This window comes from Urocitellus parryii, chromosome 5 (genome assembly GCF_045843805.1).
Source record: "Urocitellus parryii isolate mUroPar1 chromosome 5, mUroPar1.hap1, whole genome shotgun sequence".
NCBI lineage: Eukaryota > Metazoa > Chordata > Mammalia > Rodentia > Sciuridae > Urocitellus > Urocitellus parryii.
In genome coordinates, this window is record NC_135535.1 from 177,000,789 (window position 1) to 177,022,269 (window position 21,481).

The 21,481-nt window shown below is 32.3% G+C and overlaps 1 protein-coding gene across 9 annotated transcripts in view; it reads left to right on the forward strand.

Moving 5' to 3' along the window:
* Nucleotides 1-21,481, forward strand: part of Exoc6 (exocyst complex component 6) — a 217,487-nt gene that overhangs the window by 63,282 nt on the left and 132,724 nt on the right. For all 9 annotated transcript variants that reach the window (XM_077798734.1, XM_026397372.2, XM_026397376.2 and 6 more), the window contains 3 exons: nt 8,770-8,974; nt 12,617-12,772; nt 14,604-14,672. In XM_077798734.1, coding sequence (XP_077654860.1) covers nt 8,770-8,974; nt 12,617-12,772; nt 14,604-14,672 — 430 coding nt within the window. The remainder of the gene's footprint in view (nt 1-8,769; nt 8,975-12,616; nt 12,773-14,603; nt 14,673-21,481) is intronic.

A 21,481-nucleotide genomic window follows, 5' to 3' on the forward strand; every position in this document is an offset into this window, starting at 1 on the left:
CATGATTATTGATATATTTGGATTCAATTCTATCTTCTTGCTAGCTGTTTTCAATTTATACCATCTTTGTGCCCCTTGTTTTTCCCCTTCTCTTGGATCCATTGACCACTTTTGAAATTATTTTTGTGTGGCGATATATATATATATATATATACACATACACATATATAAAATTTGTGATTTTAACCATTTTAAGCATACAAGTCAGTGGCATTAATTATATTCACAATGTTGTGCAATACTCTCTATGTTTCTAAAATTTTGTCATCACCTAAAACAGGTACCCTCTAATCATTACTCAATACCTTCCCTATTTTCACCTTCCCCAACAAGTCTTAGAACAAACTATATTCTACTATCTTAATGGCTTTGTCAATTCTATATATTTTATATAAATGGAATAATACAGTATTTGTCCTCTCATGTATAGTTTATTCATTAGCATGTTTTCAAAGTCATATGGGTTGTAGCATGTATCAGAACTTCATTTATTTTATTGGCTGAATAATATTCCATAGTATTATGCATTACCTTGCATTTATCCGTTCATCTGCTTATGGATATCTGGATTGTTTCTAACTCTTGGATATGCAAATAATTCTGCAATAAACATAAACATACAAGTAAAAAAATCTTTTTTGTCTTTATTATTTCTTTTTAAAAATATTTTTGAGTTGTTGATGGACCTTTATTTACTTGTATGTGGTGCTGAGACTAGAACCGAGTGCCTCACGCATGCTAAGCAAGTGCGCTACCACTGAGCCACAACCCCAGCCCTCTCTTTATTATTTCTATGTAATTTCTTTATCTTTATTTTTCAGAGAGTATGCAGTTTTTTATTTTCCTATTCTGCTGTCTGATTTTAATTTCCAGGAAGTTTCCCTCACTCCATACTGGAAATCAAACCCAATAGAACTCAATTTTGATCTCTAATTTTTTGATTTATAGTGTTTTCTCTGAACTCTCTTGAGATTTTAGATGTGCACTTTCCTTACATAGTATATTTCCTCTAAATTTTAATATTTGTTTTTATTTCTGCCTTTCCTGTTACAGACATTTCTTAGATGTTTGGTAATTCCTTGGTTGATTACTCTTATTAAAATGTGGTATATATAACAAACTGATTAGAAGCTCTGGAGCTTCTAATGAGACTTAATTATGAGTTTCCTTATATGGTTGGTTATTTAGTTGGGCTCTTTTTGGCTGGGAAATTTCTATCATTAATTAATATCTTGAGGTCTTTCTTCTGGGTTTGTTAGATTACCCAGAGGAAACTTCCTCTGTCTTCTGTCTAGAGGGTAAAAAGTCTCACTGCTAGCATTCTGGGATTTCAGTTGAGGAAGAGGACTCTAGTGTATGTGGGTTCAACTAATCTTCTTGTTTCTGAACCAGTACTATGGTCCTCAGTCTTGGCTGGTGTCCCCTATTCAGAGATTGTTTCAGTCTCCTTAGCCTTTTCCAGAATGGGTAAAGGATGGTTACTTATAGGCTTGGAATGGAGAAGAGAATTTAGAGTCTGTTTCATATTTTTCAACCACATTCCTTATGTTATTTTTAATTTAATTTTTAATGCAGATGCATAAAAGTTGTACGTTTGTACATTTAATGTTTTGATACATATATATTTTGTATAGTGTTAAACCAGGATAAATATATCTATTTCCTTAAACATTTATCATTTCTTTATGGTGAAAACATTCAACATATTCCTTATTTTTGTCCTCCTTTCACCCCTACTTCCAGAAACAGTAGGTTTCTTATCAATTCCTGAGTCTTTTGCAGATTTTACAGAATAAATTAGATCATTCTTGGTTTCTCCACTTTTGGCTTAAGATTCAGTTTTCTCAGGTTTGCTGAGTTCTTACCACTTGCCTATCAATTTTCCAGCTTCTAAAATTTTATTCTTTTTTTTTTTCCTTTTCTTTCCATCGGAGTGGGCTTATGCTTTAAAAAAAAAAACACAAAAAAACAAAAAAACTTTGTTCATTGGTGTTTCATAAAGAAGTGAAAGTGAAAACGTATTCAGTCTGCAAACTTGCTGCATTTTAGGACCCCATTTCCCTTTCTTTGATTTATGGTGTCCTGTCATTTTGTTGTAAAGGTGCCCTGCCATTTTGTTGTAAAGGTTAAGTATTTATACTAGGTAATAAGGTAGATAACAGAATGGACAGATTTTATTCTTGCCAGTCAACCAGAGATTGCAAGTTCATGACCTGCAGAGTCAAACACTCACAGATGTATTTGCTTTAACTTATATAGTATTTACAAGTTTTGTAGTAGTTACTATCACTTCAAATTTGTTTTTTTAAAAAAATCTTAATTTCTATTCAGATGACTTCCTAGTCTGATTCTCATGACTTAAGCTCAAATTTACTTGATTCCTTTTGAATCTTTTCACTTGGTTGTTTCACTCATCATGTTCAACATGTCTGAGGTAGGCTTAAAATCTGTATATTTTGGAACTTGGCCTGTTTTCTGTCAGATGTGTTATAAAATATTTTCTCTATTTATAGTGCATTTTTTTCTTTTTAGTTTTTTTGCTGAGTAGTTTTTCAATTGACTTTTTATTATAACATAAACAAAAATGCACAGATCATAAATCTGCAACTCCATGAATTTTTTAATATGTAAACACACCTGTGTAACCACCAAGATCAAGATGTTGAATGTTATTACTACTTGTAAAGGTTTTGCCACAAGACATAGAATACTTCCTTTACTTCTACAAAGTTTCCTCACCCACTTTCAAAACAATTTCTCCTCCATGTTCCAGAAATAACACTTTCTAATTTCTATACCATATTATTAGTTTTATGTATTTTAGAATTAATATAAATGAAATCATTGTCACTCCAGATAATGTTTTCTGAGATCTGCTTTTGCATAGTTTGTTTCTTTTCATTGCTGAATAGTATTCAATTCTATTGTTTCTTTGAAGAATTCACCAGTTGATGGATATTTGGGGTTGCCTGAAGTTTTGAGGTATTGTTACTAAGACTAGTAACAATTATTAGTGTGCAAATCTTTTTTGTAGGCATGTGTTTATATTTCCCTTTAATAAGTATATATGAGTAGAATTACTGGATTATAGCATAGATGCTTCACAAGAAACCATTAAATAGTTTTCTAAAATAGCTGTATAATTTACACTCTCACCAGCAATCTAAGAGAATTTCATTTGTTTCACATCTTTGCCAACATCTGGCTAATCTGTTTTAGTTGAGTCATTTTGGTAAATGTAAAATAACATATCATTTTAGCTTTAGTTTGCATTACAGATGTCCTTATGACTGATGTTGTATTTCATTTCATTGCTATTTGGTCATTTCTGTATTTCCTTTTGGGAAGTGTCTGTTCAAGTCCACGTGTGTGTATTTTTTGGTAGTACTGGATTTGAACACAGGGGTTCTCTACCATTGCTACATTTCTAGCTCTTTATTTTGAGACAGGGTCTTGCTATATTACCCATGCTGGCCTTGAACTTGTGCTCCTCCTGCCTCCGCCTCCTCAGTAGCTGGGATTTTGGGTGTGCACTACCAGACTCTGCTTATTTTAAAAACAAGAGAGTTTATTTTAAGAGTAATTTAGATTTATAGTAATGTTGAACAAAATTTACAGAGTTCCCATATATTCTCCGATTACTCCCATGCAGAGTTTCCTTATAATTAACATCTTGCTTTATATTGTACATGTGTTATAATCAGTGAACCCATATTGGCACATTATTAACTGAAGTCCATAGTTTACATTGGGGAGGGGGTTTCACTCTGTGTTTTACATTTCTATGACAGTTACATAATAACATGTATCCACCATTGTAGTATTATACAGAAGCATTTCACTGCTTGAAAAATCCCCTATTCTCCATTTTTTCTTTATCTGTTCTCTCACAAACCCCTGCCAGTCACTGTCTCTTTTCATTTCTATAGTTTTGACATTTTTGAGGGCTGAGAGTTGGAAGTATGCAGTTTATAACATGTTTAGCCTGATAGTATGCATTTAAGCTTCTTTTATCTTCTATGGCTTGATAACTCATTTTATCACTTAATAACTTTGCATTTTATGGATGTACCACAGTGTTTATTCTGTCACCAAAGAAGAGCATATTAGTTGCTTCAAATTTGGGAGTGATTATGAATAAAGCTGCTATAAACATTCATTTTTAGGGTTTTTTAAAAAATATTTTTTGAGTTATAGACAGGTACAATGCCTTTATTTTATTTGTGCTGGAGATTGAACCCAGTGCCTCACATATGCTAGGCAGGCATTCTACTACTGAGCCACAACTCCACCTCTCATTTTCAGGTTTTTATGCACATAGGTTTTCAATTCATTTGAGTAAATACCTGGGAGTGCAATTGTTAGGTCATAATGCTTTATTTTCTTCGATTAGTTTTCTGTTTAGGTTTTTTGCCTACTTTTTAATTTGGTTGGTTGTATTTTTATTACTAAGTTTATTTTTTTGTATAGTTTAAATACAAGTCCTTTATCAAATACGGGCTTTGGAAATTTTTCTCCCATTTTATCACTTGTATTTCCATTTTCTTAATAGTGTCTTTACAGAGCACAAGTTTCTAATTTAAATAAAGAGTACCTTTATTTTTTTCCCCATGGGTTGTGCTTTGGTATTATTTCTAATATCTCATTGCCAAAACCATGATTATCTAGATTTTTTTCCTATGTTTTATTCTAGGGTTAGAATTTTGTGTTTTACATGTAGGTCTGTGATCCATTTTGAGTTAATTCTTGTGAAAAGTGAAAGTCAGTGGATTTATTTACTTATTTGTTGCACATGGATGTCCAGTTGTTCCAGCAATATTTCCTGAAAAGACTACACTTTTCTATTGGATTTCCTTTGCTTTTTTTTGTCAAAAGACATTTGATTATATTTGTGTGGATGTATTTCTGTGCTTTGTATTCTGTTTCTTTGAACTATTTCTCAATCCTTTCACATTTATAACACTGTCTTTTCTTTTACTGTAGCTTTATATTATATCTTGAAGGTGAGTAGTGCCAATCTTTTAACTTTGTTCTTCAATATTTTGTGGCTATTCTGAGTCTTTTTTGCCCTTCTATATAAATAATTTTAGAGTTTGATTGACAGTATCCACAAAGTAAACTGAAGTTTTTTTTGTTGTTGTTGTTTGTTTGTTTTTGTGATGCTGGGAGCCAACCCTGTGCCTTACCCATGTCAGGCAAGTGCCCTACCACTGAGTTACAACCCCAGCCTTCTGCTGGAGTTTGAATGTGATTGCCAATATGAAGTTTGGAATTTTTATCTTGATAATATTGAGTCTTTCTTCCTGTGAACATGGAATCTCTCTCCATTTATTTAGATTTTCTTTACTTTCATCAGTTTTGTAGTTTATTTCACATAGATCTTATATATTTTTTGTTAGATTTATTCCTAAACTTTTCATTTGGGGGGGGTGCTAGTGTGAATAGTATTTTTTTTAAAGAGAGAGAGAGAAAGAAGAGAGAGAGAGAGAAAGAGAATTTTTAAAATATTTATTTTTCAGTTTTCAGTGGACACAACATCTTTATTTTATTTTTATGTGGTGCTGAGAATCAAACCCAGCGCCCCGCACATGCCAGGCGAGTGCGTTACCACTTGAGCCACATCCCCTGCCCAATAGTATTGTTTTTAATTTCAAATGCCAGTTGTTCCTTTCTGGAAAGGATTTGTTTATAAGAAAAGCATTTGGCTTTGTGTATTCACTTTGTATATACACTACAACCTTTTAATAATCAGGTATTAGTTTCAGAATTTTTTTTTGTCAGTTGTTTGGAATCTTCTACATGGACAATCATGTCAACTACAAAGACTTTTCTTTCTTTCTTCTCACTATGAATACCATTTATTTCCTTTTCTTCTTATATTGTGTTATTTACAACTTCCAGTATGATGTTGAATAGAAATGGTGAGAGGTGACATTCTTTCATTGTTTTCAATTTCATGGGGTAAAGCACCTTGTTTCTTGCCATTAAATATGAAGTTAGCTTTATATTATTTCTACTCTTTGTAGTTTGTTAAGGCATATTTTATAGCCCAGAATGTGGTCTGTCTTGGTGAATATCTTATGTGAGCTTGAAAAGAATGTGTATTTGGTAGTTGTTAGATGAAGTATTCTATAAATGTCAGATCCAGTTTATTTTGGTACTTTTTGATTCAATTGTGTCTTTATTAACTGTCTGTTCACTGGATCTGTTAATTATTATTAGAGGGGTGCTGAGGTCTACAGCTATAATAAAGGATTTGTCTATTTGTTTTGCATTTCTATCGGTTTTTGCCTCCCATCCTCTTTGGTAATGCTGAGGATTGAACCCAGGGCCTTGAGTGTGCTAAGCAGACACTCTAACACTAAGCTATATCCCCAGCCATATCTCACATGTTTCTGATACACTGGTGTTAGTCATGTACATAATAGGATCCTTATGTCTCCTTGGAGAATTAACCATTTTACTACAATGTAATCCTTCTTTTTATCTCTGGAAATTTTCCTTGTTCTGAAGTCTGCATGAATATAGTTGTTCTAGCTTTTGTTTGATTAGTGTTAACATAGTATATATTTTCCATCTCTTTATTTTTGAACTTTTTGTGTCTTTATGTTTAAAGTGATATTTTTTTAGAGAAATATAGTTGGCTTATCATAAGGGTTATAGAAGAAATTATAGGATAGCTTCATAATCCTTGGGTAAGGAAAGATTTTTTAGACAAAAAGTTTCAAAAAATTGATAAATGGAACTTCAAAATTAAAAATTTCTAATCAAAACACATCATTATATTATATACTGTATAAAATTATCACACTGTATCCCACAAATATGTAAAATTATGTATCAGAATAATTTTAAAAAGACTTTTTCTTGTACCAGGGATTGGACACAGGAGTGTTTTGCTACTAAGCCACATTCCCAGCCCTTTAAAAATTTTATTTAGATATAGGGTTTCACTGACTTGCATAGGTAAGTTGCTGAGGCTGGCTTTGAACTCTGGATCTTCCTGTCTCAGCCTCCTAAACTGCTGAGATTATGGGCACACACCACTGCACCCAGCTAAAAAGAGGCATCTTTCAGAAAATTAATAAATAAGTCACAGACAGGGGAAAACATTTTTTATCCCTACTAGGGATTGAACACAGGGGCACTCACCAAATGAGTCATTTCTCCAGCCCCCTCTGCCCCATCCCCCGTTTTTAATTAATTAATTTATTTTTTTATTGGTTGTTCACAACATTACAAAGGTCTTGACATATCATATTTCATACATTAGATTGAAGTGGGTTATGAACTCCCAATTTTACCCCAAATGCAGATTGCAGAATCACGTCGGTTACACATCCACAATTTTACATAATGCCCTCTTAGTAACTGTTGTATTCTGCCGATTGCTTAGGGCCTTGCTGAATTGCTGAGGCTAGTTTTAAACTCACTCTCCTCCTGCCTCAGCCTCCCAAACCACTGGGATTATAGGTGTGTGCCGCTGTACCCGGCACAAGGAGAAAACATTTATAGTGTTTACATAATATGTAAAGAACTCCTATTAATTTATAATAAAAAGATAAAAAAGATTTAAAAAAAGGAACTCTAGTTTCTTGTCTGGAAACTACTATGTGAATGGTTTGGATGCCATTGCTCCCATCCTCAATTAAAAAAAAAAAGCGGAAAGTGAAATTAATTGAAAATCAGCAAGTTTCCTTAATCTACCAAAGAACTGAGTTCACAGGCAAATTGATTCCCCCCAAAACTGGACAGACTGGCAAAGATAGAATACTGCAATACTGGGAGCAGAATTCACTGTTGGAGTCTAGTAGCAACACTTAAAAGGTGATTAAGCATGTATTAAATGGTGTGTGTGCGGGTCCCATCTTAGAAAGGTTCCCACAATATTAAACTTTCTGGAGCCATGTACTAGATTCTCCAGAAGGAGGAAGAAAAAAAAGTAACCAGTTTGAAATAGAGTACCCTGTTCTCTTCAACAAAATACTTTGGCAGAATTTTGATATTAATTCCATTACCTTAGTATGTGTTGAGTCAGCAAGACCTCTGATTTCTTCTTGAGTTAGTTTGTACATTTTGTGTTTTTAAAAAGACTTGTAAGTTTTAAAATTTACTGGTATAGAGTTATTAATAATTAACAGTGTTCTCTAGCCATCCTTTTAATGTCTGTAGAATCTATTCTAGTATTCCTTTAATTAGAATTAAATCTATTACTTTTTGATGGTAATGGTATGAATTGATACTATGATGGGAGAGACTCTAAATTATATATCAAGTAACTATTATAATTCAGAAATATTATACTTTTCCATTTTTCCCATTGTAAAATTAAAAACTCTTATAGTTCAATAATAAAAAGACAAACAGTGGGATAGTAATATTATACTTATTTATTTAAAACACTGTGGGGACTATGATGATGCTCTTTATAATATATATTTAGATAAAATTAAATAGTGAAGTTCATATTAATGTGATGGTTTCAATCTGTAAATTGTATATGGTATATAATGTGTGCTTCGTGAATAGAAATAAATGGGAATTTTACTTATTTTAACTAATAACTCCCGCTGCCCCATTTGTTTTTGCAGTGCTGGGTATCAAACCTAAGGCTTCTTGCATGGCAGGAGAGCACTCTACCATTGAACTACATCCCTAGCCCCTATTACTCCTTTATCATGGGAGTGTTAAACTGGTTAGTTATTTAGACTTTAAAAATTAATGTGATAAGAACTTTATTTATAGAGTTTTATTTTTAACTTCTCACAGGTATTACTCTGCCCTAAAAACTATGGAACAATTAGAGAACGTGTACTTTCCCCGGGTTAGTCAATACCGGTTTTGTCAGCTAATGATAGAAAATCTTCCTAAACTCCGTGAGGATATTAAAGAAATTTCCATGTCTGATCTCAAAGACTTTTTGGAAAGCATTCGAAAACATTCTGACAAAATAGGTGAAACAGCAATGAAACAGGTGAGATTAAAAATAATTTTAATTTAATATTTAATAATCTAGGATATAAAATATATTCCAAGGTTTACTTCTTTAACTTACTTGAAATGGTTTTGTTTGTTTGTTTAGTTTTACCATTTTCTTATCCTTCCTGGTTCTTGTTTAGAATAGATTTTGTAAGTGTTTTTTTTTTTTTATTTATAGCTATTCTATAGTTAAATAAAGTCAGTCTTAACTTTAATTCTTCAGTCACTCTGCTGTAGAAGTGTATTTCAGAGAAGTCTAAAGACTTCAGAACTTCACCTGAATTCTCAGTAATCTTCTCCACTTGTGTGGTGTTACAATAACTTTTGCCAGTGCCACACCTGTTATAAAATTAGCTTAAAACTGACAGCCACAGAGATAGGAAGTAGCCCTTTTATGCTAAAATTCTAAATTGTTCTCTTTTTTTAAAACAAAGTTTTTGAATTAAAAACTCTTACAGTTCAATAATAAAAAGACAAACAATGGTATTTGTGTACTAGAACTGAAATGCATTCTGCTGTCATGTATAACAAATTAGAACAAATAAATAAATTTAAAAAATACAAACAATAGAAAGTATTCAGCAGTTATGAAGTTATAGTTCTACCATTTGAGTCTGTGGTTCCACTCCTGATTATTTATCAATTAGAAATGAAACCATGGCCTTATGATATTAATATCAACTTTTTTCACAATTAGTCAAAAACTGGAAAAAACTCAAATTGCTTTCACAAGGAAAGCAGAATGGATACACTAATTATGGTGTAGTCACACAGTGGAATAGTACTTAGCAGTAAAAAAGAAAGGAATTACTGATAATATAACACATAGGGATCTCTCAGATAGATATGTTGAACAACAGAAGTTGAGCACAAAAAGGCACTGTTTATATGAAGTTTTAAAGCAGGCAAACAAGATTAAAAAAAATCAATATAGTTGTAGGTAACTAGAAGCTTGAGTGGGAAGATTGCCTGGGAAAGGAAACAAGACAGAAATATTCTATAACATGATGAAAGTGTACTGTCAAAATTGTACAGCTATGATGTATGTATTTTAATGTACATAAATCGTACTCCAAAGAAAATTGTTTAAAAAAAGGGTATATATGGAATGAGTGGGTAAATGTATAGATGAAACAAGTATGCAAAAATTTATGGTGGATGAGTGTTGCACACCTTCATTCCAGTGACTTGGGAGGTTGAGGCAGGAGGATTGCAAGTTTGAAGCCACCCTAGGCAATAGGGCAAGACCCTGTCTTAAAATTAATGAATAAATAAATAAGAATGTAAAAATATTACTTGGTTAGAGATTATTGGTGGGTACCTGAGAGTATGTTATATTATTTTATTTACTTTGCTTATATTTAGAATTTTCATTGTTGAAAAGTTTTAAAATGATTATGATTTAATTCAAATTTCTAAGAACTGTTAAAACTCATAATAATTATTACATCATAAGAATAAAACAGTGCTCAACCTGATTTCTGATGCCTGAGTTTTTTCCCCCAAGTATCACAAACTACTTTTAGGAAGGTTTTATTTTATTTTTGTAATTTAAAAATTCATCTGTAACAGAAGTTAAATCAGAGGAAATTAAAATTCCATATATGAATTGAATTCCCTATTTTAATCTTTTAAAGGATTATCTATAAATCAGATAATTTCTGTTTTACTTCTAATTTTCTCAGCATTGCATAGTAATATACTATATTCTGTTTTTTTCTCTTTCTATTGTGAAATTCACATAACAAAATTAATTACTTTAAAGTAAAAGATTCAGCTAGTTGGTAAAGATTTTGTACAACCATCATTTCTGTCTAGTTTCAAAACACTTTTCATCACCTCAGAAGGAAACCCTGTGTCCATTAAATGGTTAGTCATGTCCCATTCTTCCCTCCTTCCAGCCTTTGGCAACCTCCAATCTGTGTTATGTCTCTGTGGATTTATCTATTCTGAATATTTTGTATAAATGGAACCATATAATGTATGATCTTTTGTGTCTGGCTCCTCCATGTTAATTTTCTTTTTTTTTTCTTTTTTTTTTAAAGAGAGAGTGAGAGAGGAGAGAGAGAGAGAGAGAGAGAGAGAGAGAGAGAGAGAGAGAGAGAGAGAATTTTTATTATTTATTTTTTAGTTCTCGGCGGACACAACATCTTTGTTGGTATGTGGTGCTGAGGATCGAACCCGGGCCGCACGCATGCCAGGCGAGCGCGCTACCGCTTGAGCCACATCCCCAGCCCCATGTTAATTTTCTTTATTAATAGATTGTTTACTTGTAGGATGTATTGATTTTGGAAATTCTTTACCACGACCATTTTACTTTATAAAATTAGAACCATGCACATTAACATAGGACTTATACAATAATGTTTTCTGAAATAGCTTAGTTTTTTTCTCAGTTGTAGTTAATTCTTGCGTATGTGTAGATGAATTATACAGACTCAATTTTCAAATGATTTTTGATAGTATCTTTCATTCAGCTTAACATTTAATACTTAGTTGACAAAAAACTTTATTTGCTGTAAATAATAAATAGATAAATAAAGCCACAAAATAGAATTTAAGCCAAACTTACTATCTCTCTCTTCTATGGAAGCCAGGGTTGAGGTCATTTCCCCTACCAACGTGGTGATGAGAATGTGGTCTGTTGTGAGTGATAGTGTAGGAATAGAAATGGTAATTGTAGGTCAATGGGTTAGGGTTCCAACATCTGGTTAGTAACTTGAAAAAAGTAGAATCGAAGAAGATATGAGAAAATAAATTTCAAAGTCATAGTGCAGGAAAAGAATCCAGAGGTTCTGAATCTAGAAACTATGATTACCCACAGACCTCTTCCAAGGTTAGGAAAGCCCCATGTTTAGAGGGAAATTTATAGCCTTAAATTTACAAATTAGGAAAGAAAGGCTGAAGTCAATGATCTAGTAGTTCCATTTCAGGAACTTGGAGAAATAGAAAATTAAACTCGAAGAAAAAAAGAATAGAAATAAACTTTCCTATGGACAAGTATAAATATATTACAGTGAATCTCTACATCATGTACAACCACAAGACTGAGATCCTAATTAGAATAAAATGTACTCCATGTTTGTATAAATATGTCAAATTATGCTCTCCTGTCATGTGTAACTAAAAAGAACAAATTAAAAAATAAACAATGTGGCCTCTTGGTAATGTTATGAATTAAATTTTCATGGTCAGATTACATAAAACAATATAGGAAATGAGATCAGTTATGTTATTTTTCTCAATTTGAAAATGTGAACATATTTTGATCAGTTTGGGGGGTAACAATGTGATCTGAATTTTCCTCATGGTTTAAGACATATATTAAAGGACATGGAAGTGAAAAAAAATGAAAGAATATAAATAAGGACAGATATCAACATGATAGGAAATAAAATATAGTAAGTTGAATGGCAAAGCCAAAAGTTGGTTCTTCACCTTTTCAAATAAAGTTGATAAACTCCTGCAAGATTGTTTGTAAAGGAAGAGAGGAGGCACATGTCATGAGTAAACAAGCAAACACTGCTACAGATACTATACCTACATTAAAAATATAAGGAAGTATGGACAATATTTTGAACCAGTTTTTACCATAATAAATTTTGAAATAATTGGAATTCTGCTTTCTCCAAAATAGGCACAACAGCAAAAAGCCTTCAGTATTGCTCTGCAGAAGCAAAATAATGTGAAATTTGGGAAGAATATGTATATAAATCATGATAGAATTACAGAAGAAAAGCGTGAAATTATATTGAGACATATACTTGAGGAAGAGGATGAGAATGAAGAGGAGGTAATGGGGTTTCTTTATCTATTATTGGATAATTTTTTGGATCATAGTGTATATCTGTGTGACTCTTAGTTTTCCCATGAATTCATGTTGACTCTTCATCTTTCCATTGATGTTGATCAGATTGCATTAGGTCTGGAATCACCTGAAATTCTAAACTACATAATTGATAGACAAATAGGGCATATTATGTACTCAAAAACCATTGATAGTTGAGTCTGGGTGTTTTGCCATAATTAGCAGTAAAAATGTAAACTTAATGACTTTTTTGTAGTAGTCTCACTTTTGAATTATCTTTGGCAAATTTTTATTTCATAAGGTTTTGACCTTGCCATTTGCCCCAATTCTGGCTAGCTTATGCTTTTTTTTTTCTAGTTGGTGCTGAAATACTGCAAAGTAATTCTATTTTTTATTACAGTTTAAAAATTTTTTTGAAGTCTTAAAAAGTCTAAAAACCTTGAAATTATCTTTAAGTGTTTATTTTCTGTCACCATTGCTATCCAAATTTATTCTTTTATCTTATTGCGTTTTTGATTTCCTCCACAAAGTTTTCTATTGTGTCTTTTATCTTCTTTGAATTCTTCTGAATTTAGTTGAATTTCATTTATATCATAGGGAATCTAGTTACTCTTGGTTATTTATAAGTTTATCAATGAAATCTTAAATTCTTCTAAGAATCTAATTGAGATACCATAAGAACTCTTAATTGAATTGTGTGAATGTGTACTCGAAGCTTCCTCTGTAGATGGGGAAATAACTGAGTGTTCATTACATACATTTGTGCTGTATGTCTGAGGATGAGACAAAACACTCTTCTCTGTGTGTATGTATCTGTGTATATATAACATATATTGGTGCACATATATATGCAGTGAATGTCTGTTATCATTCTGAATATAGGCAGCTAAACATTTTCTTGATGTAGAATTAGTGTGTCTTGCTTCATCCCTTGAAATTACATAAGTGATTTTAAAATATACACTTTTGTTCTTTTGTAATATTCAGAGGATCTCTATTTTCTATTCTCTCTAGGAGTTCAAAATAGTAAAAACAGACCATCTAGTTTTCTTACCTCTGCTTTCCCTGGTCTGTTTTGTGTATCTTAGCTACTTAGAGTGTTACAGTCATGCCTTAACCCCAGGTCTACACTCTTAGAGTTACCGTGGTGGTTTGCCTGTTCTCTTGGGTCTCTTCTACTGTTAGTAAAATTTGTTTCTATCATTTTTCCCTAATAAGTAACATTATAATAAAAATAATTTAGGAAATGTGTTCTTTAAAAAAGGGTTTTATTCTACTATATTTTATTAATTCCAAGCTGCAGTTTTTCATATTATAACATTCCAGAAGTTGGTATACATCTCAAAATTGCTGGTGTCATTGTTTCAAATTACTGTATTATTTTTTCTTTAGTGTCCCATAAAATAATAGCGATGGTGTCTTTAATTTGTAGGTATAATGGCAAACCATATGATTTCGATGCTTAGCAGAAGGAACTTTTGTTTTATAGGTAAACCATAAGTTTCATGCATCATTTTACAAAAACAATAATGAAGCATGTAGGTATTTGTAGCAGTTTTCTGGTTGTCTATCAAGTACAATAAAAATAAACTTTATAATCTAAACTAGTCAACAATGGTAATAAATAGATGAAGAGTAAACTACTGAAAAAATGCTATAGTAAAATAAAGCAGGTATTTGTTTATATTGTATGCTTTCTATGGGAGGATTAATTGAATATTATAAAACAAAATCCATGAGTTTTCTTGACTGTGTTATCCAATAGCAGATTAATATTTTAAACTATGATTTTTTAAAAACTGATTTTATTTTTCAGGTCTTAACTGTTCAGGACCTTGTTGATTTTTCCCCTGTTTACCGATGTTTACACATTTATTCTGTTTTGGTAAGAATATTTCATATTTATGTATGTATACATATTTATATTATTTAAAAGGCATGTATGTAGTTTAAGCCTTAAAGAATGATCATAATCTTAGATACTATAAATCTTGATACAGTAAAAATTTGTGAAATATCCAGTGTATATGCACTTCTTTTTTTAACTTACAATGATCAAATTTCAAGTAACATATTTATGTGTATCATAGGAACCTTACAGTTGTGTATAGTCATGTACCTATAACAATGTTTTGAATTGTGATGGACTTCAAGTATGACAATGGTCCTGTAAGATTATAGGGAGCTGAGAAATTCCCCTTTGCTATTGATAGCTGTAGTCATTGTAATATCTTAGCATTGTCATTACTCATGTGTTTGTGGTCATGCTAATGTAAACAAACCTACTGTGCTGCCAGTCATTTAAAAGTAGAGCACACAAATTTCTTTATAGTATTTAATACTTTATAATAATAGTAAAAACTATATTACTGATTTATGTATTTACTTAGCATTTATTGTTATTTTAGAGTGTAGTCTTACTTAAAAAAACACAAAAGAAGGTTAACTATAAAACAGCCTCATCCTTTAGCAGGTATTTCAGAAGAAGGCGTTGTTATCAAAGGAAATGACAGTACCTTTTGTTGCTGCTTTCCAGTAAAATAAGATGTAGCTAAGGAAGATAGTGATATTGATGATTCTGACCTTGTGTAGGCCTAGGCTAATGTGTAGTGTTTATGTTTTGGTCTTGGTCTTTAACAAAAAAGTTTTAAAAGTAAAATTAAAAATTAAAAAACAGGGCTGGTGTTGTGGCTTGGTGGTAGAGTGCTTACCTTGAATGTGTGAAGCACTGGGTTTCATCCTCAGCAATAAATTAAAAAAAAATAAAGATATTGTGTCCATCTATAGCTAAGTTTTTTTAAAATTTCAATTAAAAAAATAAAGATATTGTGTCCATCTACAACTAAATTTTTTTAAATTAAAAAACAATTGAATAGGCTATCCCATATATCCTTGGTGTATTGTATGCTGTATCATCTAGTTTGTAAGAACATTTTATGATGTTTACACAACGAACACAATGCAGTTCTCAGAACAGATCTCTGTCATTAAGTGACACATGACTGTACTTCCATTTTTCCCCTTGTTTTTGTGGTAATGTTGCATCACATTTAATTATAATTATGTTATTTCTACATATGTTTTATTATAAAGTATGTTATTCTTATTTTTGGTTAACCAATCCCTTATCCTTTTAAAAAAACTGCTTTATTAAAATATAATTCATATACCAAAAATTCATCCTTTTAAAGTATGTAGTTCAGTGATTTTAGCATATTCACAAGTACATGCAACTGTTTGTACTAATTCCAAAAAAACATTTTATTACCTAAAAAAGAAACCCCTTGCATTAGCAGTCACTCCTCATTCTCTGCCTTCTTCCCCCAGTCCATGGCAACCACAAATTTACTCTGTTTCTATTTGCTTGTTCTAGTTATTTTATTTAAGTAGAATCATATTATATGTGGCTTTTAGCTTCTGGCTTCTTTTATGTAGGTGAAAGGTTTATGAGATTTTTAAAAATATTTATGTTTACAGCTATGATTTCTCTGTAAGTGCTGGTTTACCTTTATCTCATAAGTTTTGATATGTTGTGTTTTTGTTTCCAGTTATCTTAGAAGTATTTTCTAGTTACACTTTGTAATTGTTTTCTTTAACCCACTGATTATTTGGGGTGGGGGTGGGGAGTATTTGTTTAGTTTCTATATGTTTTTGAGTTTCCAGATGTTTTTCAGTTAGTGTTTTCAAATTTAACCTAATTTGTGGTCAAAGATTATAATTATATTTTATATGTTTTCAGCCCTTTCAAATATTTTGAGTCTTGCTTTATGGCCTAACAAGTTTCTGTCTTAAGAAGAGTGTATCTCTGACTGTAGCTGGTTGATATATTCTATAGATATCTGTTTTGATATAGTGATTTTTAGAGTCATTTATATTTAATATCTAATATATCCCCATTGGTTATCTTCCTATTCTATTATTGAAAGTGAGAGTATTGAAGTCTCCCTCTATGACCTTTGAATTGTCTATTTCTATTTTCAGTTCTGCCAATTTTTGCTTTATATGTTTTTGAGATTTTTTTGGTACGTGAATATATGTTTATAATTGTTGTGTCTTCCTTATAGATTGACCTTTTCTTTCCCTTCCTTTCCTTTCTTTTATTTTCTCCTTCCTTCCTGTAGTGGAAATTGAACCTAGGGTGCCCTACCACTAAGCTACATCTTTAGCCCTTTTTATTTTTTATTTTGACACAGGGTCTTGCTAAGTTGTCAGAGTTGGCCTTGAACTTGTATCTGGGAATACAGGTCTGTGCCATTGTAGTTGATTTACATGTGTTTTTAAAGGCCCCTCCTGAAAGACTAGAGCAGATCATATCATCACCACCACCAATACAAAAGAGTAACTCCACACAAAATTGGTATTTTACTTCAAGTAAAACAAAAATAGAACTGTGGTAATTCACAGGGGAAACTATATTACTGCTAGTTAATTTATATCTTAAAAATCAAATGTTTGGAAAAAAGTCAAACATTTGTTGTTTACAACAGTTTCCCCAGTTTATCATCATTGCTTTTTAATTTTGTTTGTAGATCTATAAATTTTTAGAAGGTTAAATCTGTTCATCTTCCTTCATACTTCTTTTCCCTGTTTTTATTTGGTTAGAATAGCTAATAGTAATTTATATGTTCTTCAAGTCTCCATTTAAATCCACCCAATTCTTTTTGGAATACAGTGAGTTGAAAATAAAATTCTCATTAGCTTCTGAGTTGTTGGGATTGCATACTCCTGATTCTGATCCACTTTTCATCTTAAATGTCCCTTTTTTTGGTAATATTTTTTGGTTTGAAATCTATTTTAGCTGATAAAAGTCTATCTTTTGGATGCTGTTAACATAGTACAGTTTTTCCATCCTTCTACTTTTAAGATCTTTGGGTCTTTGAATATAAATTGTATCTTATACAGATAATATATGGTTTAATTTTTTAAAATCTAATCTGCTAATCTCTGTCTTTCACTGGCCTGTTTAGTTCATGTACATTTAATGTAATTACTGATATGGTAGGACTTGAGTCTGCTTATTGCCATTTGTTTAAACATGCCATATGTCTTTTTGTCCTCTATGTTAAAAGCGTTTAAAAAATGTTATAAAAGGGTTACATTAAAATGTATGAACTAGATCTGTTTACTGTAGGTCCATTTTTTTAGCCCGATGTTCAAAAATTTTAAGAGAGCATTTCCTTCTTTGTTTAATCAACTATAAGTGTTTCATGAAAGCAAATAGGTATACTATGAAAAAGCAGGGCTCTCTTTGGAAAATGGTGCAAACAACATCTACATTATAGCTTATCACACTCATCCTAAGAGCGTTCATGGTGAATTTTCTTAGGTGACCATGTTCTAAACTTTTGGTGAGTTAAGGGACTATTTTGTTAGAAATCTGAATGAATTAATTTTTGGAATGTATTAGACAAATTCAAAATCATGTGTGAGAATTGCTGTCTTAGGCATTTTAAAAGTATATGAATGCTTTTCAAGGAGTCCTGGGCTAGAAATTTTAAGAAAATAAGTTTGTTTGTTTTCTTGTTTTTTTTGTGGTTTTTTTTATTGATTGTTCACAATATTACAAAGCTCTTGACATATCATATTTCATACATTAGATTGAAGTGGGTTATGAACTCCCAATTTTTACCCCAAATGCAGATTGCAGAATCACGTCGGTTACACATCCACAATTTTACATAATGCCCTATTAGTAACTGTTGTATTCTGCTACCTTTCCTATACCCTACTATCCCCCCTCCCCTTCCCTCACATCTTCTCTCTCTACCCCATCTACTGTAATTCATTTCTCTCCTTGTTTATTTTCCCATTCCCCTCACAACCTCTTATATGTAATTTTGTATAGCAATGAGGGTCTCCCTTCATTTCCATGCAATTTCCCTTTTCTCTCCCTTTCCCTCCCATCTCATGTCTCTGTTTAATGTTAATCTTTTCTTCCTGCTCTATTCATAGTTGCTCTCATTATGTCAAAGAAGACATTTGGTATTTGTTTTTTAGGGATTGGCTAGTTTCACTAAGCATAATCTGCTCTAGAGCCATCCATTTCCCTGCAAATTCTATGATTTTGTCATTTTTATTGCTGTGTATAGATGCCACATTTTTTAATCCATTCATCTATTGAAGGGCATCTGGGTTGGTTCCACAGTCTAGCTATTGTGAATTGTGCTGCTATGAATATCGATGTGGCAGTATCCCTGTAGTATGCTCTTTTAAGGTCTTCAGGGAATAGTCCAAGAAGGGCAATAGCAGGGTCAAATGGTGGTTCCATTCTCAGCTTTCCCAGGAATCTCCATACTGCTTTCCAAATTGGCCGCAGCAATTGCATTCCCACCAGCAATGTACAAGTGTACCCTTTTCTCCACATCCTCGCCAGCACGTGTTGTTGTTTGACTTCATAGTGGCTGCCAATCTTACTGGAGTGAGATGGTATCTTAGGGTGGTTTTGATTTGCATTTCTCTGACTGCTAGAGGTGGTGAGCATTTTTTCATGTACTTGTTGATTGATTGTATATCCTCCTCTGAGAAGTGTCTGTTCAGGTCCTTGGCCCATTTGTTGATTGGCTTATTTGTTATCTTATTGTTTAATTTTTTGAGTTCTTTGTATACTCTGGATGTTAGGGCTCTATCTGAAGTGTGAGGAGTAAAAATTTGTTCCCATGATGTAGGCTCCCTATTTACCTCTCTTATTGATTCTCTTGCTGAGAAAAAACTTTTTAGTTTAAGTAAGTCCCATTTGTTGATTCTTGTTATTAACTCTTGTGCTATGGGTGTCCTATTAAGGAATTTGGAGCCCGACCCCACAATATGTAGATGGGAGCCAACTTTTTCTTCTATCAGACGCAGAGTCTCTGATTTGATATCAAGCTCCTTGATCCATTTTGAGTTAACTTTTGTGCATGGCAAGAGAAAGGGATTCAGTTTCATTTTGTTGCATATGGATTTCCAGTTTTCCCAACACCATTTGTTGAAGATGCTATCCTTCCTCCATTGCATGCTTTTAGCCCCTTTATCAAACATAAGATAGTTGTAACTTTGTGGATTAGTCTCTGTGTCCTCTATTCTATGCCATTGGTCCACCCACCTGTTTTGGTACCAGTACCATGCTGTTTTTGTTACTATTGCTCTGTAATATAGTTTGAAATCTGGTATCGCTATACCGCCTGATTCACACTTCCTGCTTAGAATTGCTTTTGCTATTCTGGGTCTTTTATTATTCCATATGAATTTCATGATTGCTTTATCTATTTCTACAAGAAATGCCGTTGGGATTTTGATTGGCATTGCATTAAACCTATAGAGAACTTTTGGTAATATCGCCATTTTGATAATGTTAGTTCTGCCTATCCATGAACAGGGTATATTTTTCCATCTTCTAAGATCTTATTCTACTTCTCTCTTTAGGTTTCTGTAGTTTTCATTGTATAAATCTTTCACCTCTTTTGTTAGGTTGATTCCCAAGTATTTTATTTTTTTTGAGGATATTGTGAATGGAGTGTTTTTCCTCATTTCCGTTTCAAAAGTTTTGTCGCTGATATACAGAAATGCCTTTGATTTATGGGTGTTGATTTTATATCCTGCCACTTTGCTGAATTCATTTATTAGTTCTAGTAGTTTCTTTGTAGACCCTTTTGGGTCTTCTAGGTATAGAATCATGTCTTCGGCAAATAGTGATAATTTAAGTTCTTCTTTTCCTATTTTTATGCCTTTAATTTCTTTTGTCTGTCTAATTGCTCTGGCTAGTATTTCAAGGACTAAATTAAATAGAAGTGGTGAGAGAGGGCATCCCTGTCTTGTTCCAGATTTTAGAGGGAATGCCTTCAACTTTTCTCCATTCAGAATGATGCTAGCCTGAGGCTTAGCATAGATAGCTTTTACAATGTCAAGGTAAGTTCTTGTTATCCCTAGTTTTTCTAATGTTTTGAACATAAAGGGATGCTGTACTTTGTCAAATGCTTTCTCTGCGTCTATCGAGATGATCATATGGTTCTTATCTTTAAGTCTATTGATGTGGTGAATAACATTTATTGATTTCCGTATATTGAACCATCCTTGCATCCCAGGGATGAATCCTACTTGATCATGGTGCACAATTTTTTTGATGTGTTTTTGTATCCGATTCGCCAGAATTTTATTGAGGATTTTTGCATCTAGGTTCATTAGAGATATTGGTCTGTAGTTGTCTTTCTTTGAGGTATCTTTGTCTGGTTTCGGAATCAGGGTGATGTTGGCCTCATAGAATGAATTTGGAAGAGCTCCCTCTTTTTCTATTTCCTGAAATAACTTGAAAAGTATTGGTATTAATTCTTCTTTAAAGGTTTTGTAAAACTCCGCTTATACCCATCCGGTCCTGGGCTTTTCTTGCCTAGTAGTCTTTTGATTGCTTCTTCAATTTCATCCATTGATATTGGTCTGTTCAAATTGTGTGTATCCTCCTGACTCAGTCTGGGCAAATCATATGACTTAAGAAATTTATTGATGTCTTCACTGTCTTCTATTTTATTGGAATATAGGTTTTCAAAATAATTTCTAATTGTCTTCTGTATTTCTGTAGCATCTGTTGTGATATTGCCTTTTTCATCCTGTATGTTAGTAATTTGAGTTCTCTCTCCTCTTCGTTAGCATGGCTAAAGGTATGTTGATCTTATTTATTTTTTCGAAGAACCAACTTTTAGTTTTGTTAATTTTTTCAATAGT